General features: G+C 33.9%; 1 protein-coding gene across 1 annotated transcript; it reads left to right on the top strand.

Annotated features, from left to right (window-relative positions):
• Window positions 5,983-8,834, top strand: LOC105164401 (soluble inorganic pyrophosphatase 1-like). The gene is made up of 9 exons (XM_011083045.2): window positions 5,983-6,092; window positions 6,688-6,817; window positions 6,906-6,934; window positions 7,470-7,535; window positions 7,620-7,727; window positions 7,801-7,866; window positions 7,948-8,068; window positions 8,187-8,268; window positions 8,484-8,834. The coding sequence occupies exons 2-9, from the start codon at window positions 6,697-6,699 to the stop codon at window positions 8,524-8,526; spliced, it is 636 nt and encodes a 211-aa protein (XP_011081347.1). The 5' UTR covers window positions 5,983-6,092; window positions 6,688-6,696; the 3' UTR covers window positions 8,527-8,834.

Below are 10,078 nucleotides of genomic sequence, written 5' to 3'. Positions count from 1 at the left end.
AACTAGAAATTGAAGGGAAAAGTGGCATACTGCGTTCTGTAATTGTTCAAATTGAAGGGGGCAAAATGGTAATAGAAGTAGAAAATGGTCAATTAATCCATACAGGTAAACAGAAATATAAGGATATAATGCCACTCTTATCCGGGGAAGTAAACATATGAGCACTCATCCCATCTCGCACAATCCAACTAACAATCCGAAGTTAATCCCAAGGGGGGATAAGTAGTGAAAAAAAGTAAACATGGCCTTTCTGTATTGGAACAATCCCTGGGAACATTTATCCATTTTGAATCTTTCTAAGACTTTGTTGATATAACCTTTCTGAGACAATCCCAACAATCCTTGCAATCTGTCCCAAAATATTTCTATTCCAATCACATAGGATGCCTCACCCATATCTTTCATTTCGAAGTTCTTAGAAAAAATCTTCTTTGCATCATGTAACATACTAGTGTCATTTGCAGCAAGTAAAATGTCATCAACATATAGGACCAAAATAACAATACAGCTCCCACTGAACTTCATATAGATGCATCGGTCAACAATGTTCTCTATAAATCCATAAGATGTAATGGTGCTATTAAACTTAAGATACCATTGACGGGAGGCTTGTTTTAGTCCGTATATTGATTTCCTCAGCTTACACACCATAGTTTCTTTTCCTGTGGCTAGAAAACCTTCCGGTTGTTCCATATATACTTCCTCTTCCAAGTCACCATTAAGAAGAGCAGTCTTTACATCTATCTGATGAAGCTCAATCGTAATGAGCTAACAGAGCCAAAATAATTCTTAAGGAATCTTTCTTTGAAACTGGAGAGAAAGTTTCCTTATAATCGATACCATCTTTTTTAGTGGAACCTTTTAGCAACGAGTTTGGCTTTATACCTTTCAATGTTGCCCTTCGAGTCTCGCTTAGTCTTGAAGACCCACTTACAGTCAACTCATTTGTAACCTTCAGGCAACTCTACCAAGTCCGAGACATAATTGTCACCCATTGACTTTAATTCTTCTTTCATGGCATCGATCCACTTTTCAGAATTACTACATTCTATGGCTTGTTGGAACGTGACAGGATCCTTATCAATGCTCAAATCACATTCATGCTCGAGAGAATAAATCACATAATCATCAGAGATAGTTGATCTTCTTTGCCTTTCAAATCGCTGTAACATGGCTTCCTTTTGTGATTCATTTATCTCCGGCTTACTATTCATTTGTTTATTGTGTATACGTTCAAGATATGGGTTAGGAACATCTATTTCTTGTTCCGTAATGTCGCGTGACTATAATGCAACAATAGGAACATGAACAACATCATTAGATATAATGGGTGAAGATGCTTCAACCCGTATCTCATTGATGTCAACCTTTCGTAGTTCCTCACTCCCACTAATCTGTCCATTTTTAATGAACCGAGCATTGCCTGTCTCAACTATTCGCGTACTATGATTAGGACAATAAAATCTATACCCCTTAGATTTCTCAGGATAGACAATGAAATCACCACTGATTGTCCTAGCATCAAGCTTCTTTTTATGTGGATTATATATTCTCACTTCAGCTGGACAAACCCAAATACAAAGATGCCTCAAACCCGGCTTCCTACCAGTCCACAATTCATAAGGAGTTTTCAGAACTACCTTACTAGGAACCCGATTGAGAAGATATGCAGCAGTCTTTAAAGCATATATCCACAATGAAAGAGATAAAGAAGTATTGCTTAACATACTCCTAACCATGTCCATTGATGTACGATTCCGCCTTTCAGCTACACCATTCTGTTGAGGTGTACCAGGCATTATATACTGTGCACAAATGCCTCGACATTCAAGGAATTTTGCAAATGGACCAGGATTTTGTCCAGTCTCATTAAACCTTTCATAATACTCACCACCCCTATCAGATCTCACGATTTTCACTTTTCTATCTAGCTGCCTTTCTACCTCATTAATGAACACCTCAAGGATGTCAGCTGACTGAGACTTGTCATGCAGCAGATATAAATAACTATAACGTGAGAAATCTTCGATAAAAGTGATGAAGTACTTTTCACCGCTCCAAGAAAGAATGTCAAAATGGCCACATATATCAGTATGAATGATCTCTAATAGTTAAGTGCTTCTTGTGGCTAGTTTCTTTACTGTATGTGTGGTTTGTTTTTCTTTTATACATTCCACACACGCCTCTAGATCAGTAAAAAATCCAACTAAGGAAGTATTTCACTTTTCACTAACCTCATGATTCTTTTCTTGGAAATATGACCTAGTCTTTGATGCCACAATGAAGTAGAATTTTCATTATGTGCACTACGTTTAATACCAATACTGTGCTCAATGTTAAACAGGGAATCAAGGAACTTTTCATCAAGATTAAAACGATACAATCCATTAAGCAAAGTACCAGAACCACAACAATACTTTTGTTTTAACAACTTAAATGTATCATGTTTAATCTCAAAACAAAAACCATTATTGTCCAGTACTGAAATAGAAACTAAATTTCTACCGCATTCAGGTACATAGAGATACTTTTCTAGATCTAAATCACACCCAGTGTCCAAGATCAATCTGTATGTCCCTATACCCTCGATGCATGCCTTCATTCTGTTTTCCATGAACAAATATTGTTCAGTTCCGTTTATGGGCTGGATTGAAGGTAATCCCTGTGTAACATGAGATACATAAGTAGTAGCACCAGAATCTAACCACCAGGTATCAAAAGGGACTTTAACAAGATTTGATTCGAAGCATACAGAAACATAATGTATACCATTCTTTTCGAACCAAGCCTTTCTTTTCGGGCAATCTTTCTTTACATGCCCAAGTTTCCTACAGAAGTAACATCTCTAGTCTTTATGGACATGACTCTTATTGACCTTCATTGGGGTCTTTCCTTAACCCTTACCCCTTTTTCCTGGTTTTTCTTTACTACTGCTAGCAGCATCATTAACTGTGAGGTGGACAGAGTGTTGCTTTATTTTCTTCAATCTCCCTTCCTCCTGAACCAACATGGCTTTAAGCTCTTGAAAGTTCCATTTTTCTTTTATGGTGTTATAATTCACCTGGAACTGGCCAAACGCAGCAGGAAGAGAATTGATAATAAACTGTAATAGGAACGAATTGCTCACATCCATCCCCAGAGCCTTCAACTTTGCTGCTAGATTTGACATCTCAGTCACATGATCATGAAAGGAGCACGACCAATTAAACCTCTTCGTGGTTAGCTCACTCATGAGGCTCCCAACAATGGACTTATCCGTAATGTCTGATTGGGAATACTCCTTTATTTCCATCAAAAATTCCTTATCATTGTCAGTGTTAGGCATCGATGGCTTCACTGATTCTGCCATGGTCATCCTCATCAAGTTTAAGCCCAGCCGATTAGACTTTTCCCAAGCCTCAAAGTATAACTTTTGGGCTACCGTGCTGGTATCCATTATGGCTTTGGGCTTTCCATCAGTAACTATCACTAAATCCAAATTCATAACACCCAGTTCAAAATGAATTTGTTCAGACCATTCAGCGTAGTTAAGCCCGTTAAACATGATAACAGAGTTACTCGATGCGAACATGTCCAGTGATGCTGCAAGACATTAATACATGTCAATACTGTAATGCATTGAGTTTAACTGTACTAGCTCCAGACGATCATACACCAAAAACTTTAAGCGCATATTCAAGTTAACCTCTGAGTTTTCCTTAAATACACAAATAACATTAATGATGCCAAATAATTTTCTTTTATGGATAATCAAATAAACATTAATATTATCTTTGGATAAAAAACATGTCTATGGATTAATCCCTATAATGTCATTGATTATAATGCAATGATCCACCTTTGGGTGACCTCCAAGCAGTATAATCAAACAACCCAATTGTTTAATCAAAACTTTAACGGCATCCTGAGCAATTCGAATAAGTTTAATTTATATGTTTAATTATCATTTCAGCCAGGTCACTTTGGTGACCAACAAGCTACTTTTAAAAAATTAAACATAAAGCTAAAACACCTTACATATCCAATATACCTTTAAGCTTGGCCACTTGGGTGACTAAGTCGGTGCTTGAATATATACGAATAGTACAATTTGTGTAAACATATCACAAATATAAACTTTACATGTATGTGCATAAATTAATATCCATTAAAATGTCAGATATTCATAACATTCATTAAACATTAGAGACTATTATGTCAAACAAATATGACAATCCTGACATAATGGAAAAACAATTAACTTTAAATCCTTTTGGCACATACATATATGTGATAATAGAAGCAAGCATTTCATGATAAACTGTATCAAATCATGAAACCTATATGCATCAACAATACCTTTTTAATCATAAAAGATTAATCGCAGCGAAATACAATTCATAAACTATGATGGATCAAAACTTTCATTGGAACATTATGACTTGTTAAATAATGGGCTCTGATACCACATGTAAAACTTTTCTTGGAATTTCTATTTAACTTCTATACATGAAAATCAAATAAATTCTGTAATGTCCAAGAATTTGACAAATCATAATTTTCACATAAACATAAACTCTTACCTTGATCCATTAATTGCAGATCACCGAGAACTCTTTAAGTGTAGATTATCCCCTCTAGCCTCTCCTTTCAGTTCTTCTTGATGGTTAGAAGAAGTGTTTTCTTTCAGGTTACATATATTTATAAATATGTATAGAAAATTATGGAATTACGTAAGACCTTTCATCTTACAACTATTAGTTCAACCTTTACAATTCTTTATAAGGTAGAGGAGAGGGTATCTTGACCCTTGGTTGTAATCCAACTTAATGCTAACTTAACCATCAAAGTTAGACTTTTCAATTACCACCATAAAATATCCTTAATCTGCACTCTTACACTTTATGCAACATGGACCACAATGATTGTAATATTAAAATATTATAACGGAGGTAACTTCCAAATACAAGTTGTTTTAGCTTGTGAAGGTCTTCGAGGACTTATCATAAATATATTCCCGCATCGATCTTCTTAATCAACGTGACTTGTTGCAATTTGTACATGGGAATGGATCTCCGTCAATGTGAAATCGCATCATAAAAAGAGCTGTTCTTCATTATTCCAACTATGGTGTTAAAAAAGCGACATCATCGTGAATAATTTTGAAATTTTGACCCATCAAATAAGCGGGTATTAATCTCGTTTAATGTGAATTTTATAGGTAATTGTCTCACTTAACGTGAGTTTATTAGTATATAAATGAATTTATGGATCAAATCAATATATTTCTCAATTTATTAATTGTAACACATGTACTTATGTAATCACGATTTCTATATATATATCAAAAACAATAAATATATATACCAAAGAAAGTTTTACTTAAATTTCTCCCGATATATTTTAACTTTTATTTTTAATATTGACTATTATAAATGCAATAATGTTTTTAATATTTGTGTATTAATTCTTCACAAAATTTATTTATGGTTATTTCTAAATACAATAGTAATAGAAATGGCATTAGGATAAGGCGTAAATTAATCATCGGAATGCAGACATTTCGTATTTCAAATCTTATTATATCTTCTATCTTATTTTACATATATATATTTTATAGATATAAAAATTATATCATTGATTTTATTTAAAAATCAATTTTATAGACATACCTTATACATGTTAAATAAAATAAAATTGCAGTAGAAAATTCAATGGTAGGAGGACGTCAAGCAAACACGAAATCAAGGGATGAGATCATGGTGGTAAGAAAGGGGGACAGTACCCTCCATTCACTCCGCCTCCCATGTTCCTCACAGACCAATTCCAATGTCGGATTTCTTCAAACATAAAAAAATTATCATTGTTTTTCTTTCGTTGTTGTTCAGATCTGACAATTCAGACCTGGCTGTCAGCTACTTCCGCTGCCGTGTTTCCACGTCGACTTGACTCCTTCCCCTATTTGCTTATATATATATATATATATGTATATTACATGTATATATATATATATAAGTTGTCGTAACTCAAATAACCAAGTGTTCGTGCGTTAGACCATCATCACTTTGATCATCTTCATTGTCGTACCGATTCTTGTTTCTCTACTTTCCAAGGTACCATTTCTCCTTTCTCCTCTCACGATAAACAAAACGATCACATGTTATTATATTGATGAACGTAACTTTTACTTTTTGTAAGATCACAGGATTAAATTGAATTATCAATTACTATTGGGACGAGAAATCTTCTTCGTGAGTTATTGATGTGCAGAAAAGGTGTAAATAATATCTTTTTTTAGATTAGTGAAATGTGTTTGAAATCAGAGACGATTATATATTCAATCGGAAAAACCAGATAAAAATGATAAAGAAATTGTTAGTATTTTATTTTAGAAGAAGGGATTGGTGATCGAAGGAATATTAGTATGAAAAGGATAGTTCGTAGTCTGTATTGCCGACTTTTTCTCTACATATTTATCTTCCGTCAAGTCCTATTTGTACTGGTTGATGGAAGATTAATCTTGATCCTGCAATTGTATGTGATTGTGATTAAAAGTTATTCACTATCGAGAAGAATGCTCAAAATCATCTAGGATGTTTTTCTATACTCGTTTAAATATCTAAGATTTTAACCAAAAACACATTAATTTTAATAGAAATTATCGATATAACGATGCGTAAATGAGTGGTGTGTATGTGTTGGTTGCAGGAAAAAAACATGAGTGACGGGAATGGAACGGAAGGGGCGGCGGGCCGGGCTCCCAAACTAAACGAGAGGATCCTCTCCTCCCTCTCCAGGAGATCGGTAGCTGCTCATCCCTGGCATGATCTCGAGATCGGTAATTCACTGCCTCAAATGCTTGTGCTTTTCGCTTACTTGCTTCTACTCCGTGCATGTATTTCATATCTTGCACTTGTTGTTTGCAGGACCTGGGGCACCCCAAATTATCAATGTTGTACGTAATCTTTCTCCACTCCCATCATCTTTGTTTTTTCTAATGCACACCCTTCACCAATTAAGTCAAATAAAGACAAGTTAGAAAATTGACACAGATACTTCTATTTATCATCCAAAATAAAGAGAAAAAATGCAAGCAGTGCTCTTGTGATATTGCAAATGAGCAAATTATCCTCTGTAGAAAAAAAAAAAACTAGCAATTTACCTCCTTGTATTTTTAAAAATACAGCAATTTACCTCTCTGTTTATGTTTCTAAAAATGCAAAACTTTACCGCATTAGAGAGGAAGGTAAATTGCTCATTTTGAAAAATATAAAAGGTGAATTAAGAGTAATTTGCTCATTTTTAATATAAAAACGAGGTAAATTAATATAATTTGCTCAATTACAGTATCAAAAGAGATAAAGTGTATGAAATAATAGCAATTTAGCCCACAGGGCTAGAAAGCTGCTTCTTGACTATGAATGCTTGTGAAGGAAGGTGAGAAAAGGTCAATTGGGTGGCTTAGAAGTCATGTTGTCGGATTGTTGCAGGTAATTGAGATATCCAAAGGAAGTAAAGTGAAATATGAACTCGACAAGAAAACTGGTCTCATCAAGGTACGTATGGTTGAATAATCTCATCCCTATGAGTCATCCTCATGTATATACATATGCATACCAACTGTTTGAATAAATGCCCAGGTTGATCGCGTATTGTACTCCTCCGTCGTCTATCCTCACAATTACGGCTTCATTCCTCGTTCGCTATGTGAAGATAATGATCCAATGGATGTTCTAGTCATTATGCAGGTATTTAACTTTTCCTAATCTTTGAGAATGGTTACGTTTTTAGAACAATGATCACACTGAATTTGCTTGGCAGGAACCTGTCGTCCCTGGATGTTTTCTAAGAGCCAGGGCTATAGGCCTGATGCCCATGATTGATCAGGTATCACCCATTCCACTAAGGAAACTGAATTAGTTTCTTAACGACATATGTATGACATTGGGATTAATTTTGTCCGAGCAGGGAGAGAAAGACGACAAGATCATAGCCGTGTGTGCTGATGATCCCGAGTACCGCCACTTCACTGATATCAGTCAACTACCACCCCATCGTCTCACTGAAATCCGCCGTTTCTTTGAAGACTGTATCCTGATCACCAACCTGACTTTGGAATTTGCTTTTGCGTCCAAATCTTTTATGTATACATATATATGTGTAGATGAAAACGGAATTTTCATTTTTTCTTAACGAGTACTGTTTAGACAAGAAGAACGAGAACAAAGAGGTAGCCGTGGATGAGTTTCTGCCTTCAGATACTGCTCTCACTGCCATCCAGCACTCCATGTATGTTTTCAAATTTACATGTTTTGTAGACACGGGCCAGTGAAATTATACCTCCGACCGCATCTGATCACACCTCAACTAATCACACTGAAAGTATACTATACTTGTTATCATATACAGTTCAAAGATAGTGATCAATCACACCTACTTGTCTGATTGGATCGGTTTAGTTTAGATAAAAATTTTCCGTTTATGCCGAATTGTGGTGATTGCAGGGACCTTTATGCTGAGTACATCCTCCACACTTTGAGGAAGTGAATGGATTAAAGAAAGCATTATACTGTGCTACAGTAGTGGTGGCACTCAGAAGGAAGACTATACACTATACCATTGCTTCCTTCTGGAGTGAAAAGTTTATACGGAAGAGACTCCGCTTGTCATACTACGCAATTTTGAGCTTTGAATTTTTCTTCTGCATTTATTTATTCTTTTTTAGTACTTTTTCTTGTTTATTTTGATGAAGTTTCTCACTTTGGAAAACTCATCCCAGCTGTGTAGGAATGAATAGTGGTTGGTGCAATAATCAATAACAAGTTGTTTATCCCTTTAGGGCTAAATTCTCCATATATTTTTGGCTGTTCCAAGACATTGAAAATGAATAAAATCTATTTTAAATTGCTAAAATTACATTTCTTAAACCTCATCTATGATGATTTTTATTATTTACAAATATAATCTATTATTATTTGGAGACGCTAAGTATAAAAGAATTGGACGTTAATTATCACAACTGAAAAAGATAATATCAACAACAGAAAAATCAAGTGACCAGCTATCTAGATAGATTTAGAAGTGATCACGGTGCGGTTTTGATTTTTTTTTTATACTTAATTGTCGTTGTCGGTTTTATAAGATGTTATTTCAAATTGACACTTTCAAAATTTTATACGATGTTTTTTTCAAATTGACACTTTCAAAATAAAAATGAAAAATATTGTTTCGGGCGGTATAATGATTTTAATACTTGTAACAAAAATAAGACATTAAAACTAACAAAAAGTATGAATGTTTATAGTTAATTAAAACTCTCTTATCGAAAAAAAGTATTAGATTATCGAAACAATTGAAGTCAATACACAATAATACAATTACATAGTTAAAGTCTTTAAATAACAAAATTTAACAAGTTTTGAAATAATAATCAAAGTCATAAAATACACAATAATTCAAGATATAATAAAATTATAAGTTTTTAAAAATACGGTTAAATACAATTTACCCCCAGTGTTAATAGAAAAATAAAATATAAAAACCCTGTAATAAAATAATATGCAATTTATCCTCTTGTAATTTAAAAAAAGATGCAGTTTACCTCCCTGTGAAGGTGAGTAAATTACATCATTTTAATATCACAAAAAGGTAAATTGCACTTTCTTTTTTTCAAAGTGGAGAGAAAGAAGATGAGGAAAAATGAAAGAGAAAGAAGGGAAAGGGAGAAATTTTAATGGGCTTGATTTGTTATTTTAAAATTTAAACATATCTTTTTTCGTACAGAGACTAAATCTAAGGTTTACAAAAATGGCTTTGTAACGCGGACTTTCTATAAGGGTGAATAACCTCATGTGATATTGAAAATGAATATATTATCTCTTTATGAAAAAAATATAGCAATTTACTCCCTGTATTTTTTAAAATAAAGCAATTTACCTCCTACACGTGGAGGTAAATTGCTTCATTTTAAAAATTATATGGGGTAAATTGTTGTATTTTATAAAATATAGGGAGATAAATTGCTATTTATATTTTTCATAAGGGGGTAATTTGCTCATTTGCGATATCACAAAGGGATTTTTTGTATTTTTCTCCTTTT

This window comes from Sesamum indicum, linkage group LG6, assembly GCF_000512975.1.
Source record: "Sesamum indicum cultivar Zhongzhi No. 13 linkage group LG6, S_indicum_v1.0, whole genome shotgun sequence".
NCBI lineage: Eukaryota > Viridiplantae > Streptophyta > Magnoliopsida > Lamiales > Pedaliaceae > Sesamum > Sesamum indicum.
The sequence above is the reverse complement of the archived record's forward strand: the minus strand, read 5'-3'. Positions and strand labels throughout refer to the sequence as shown.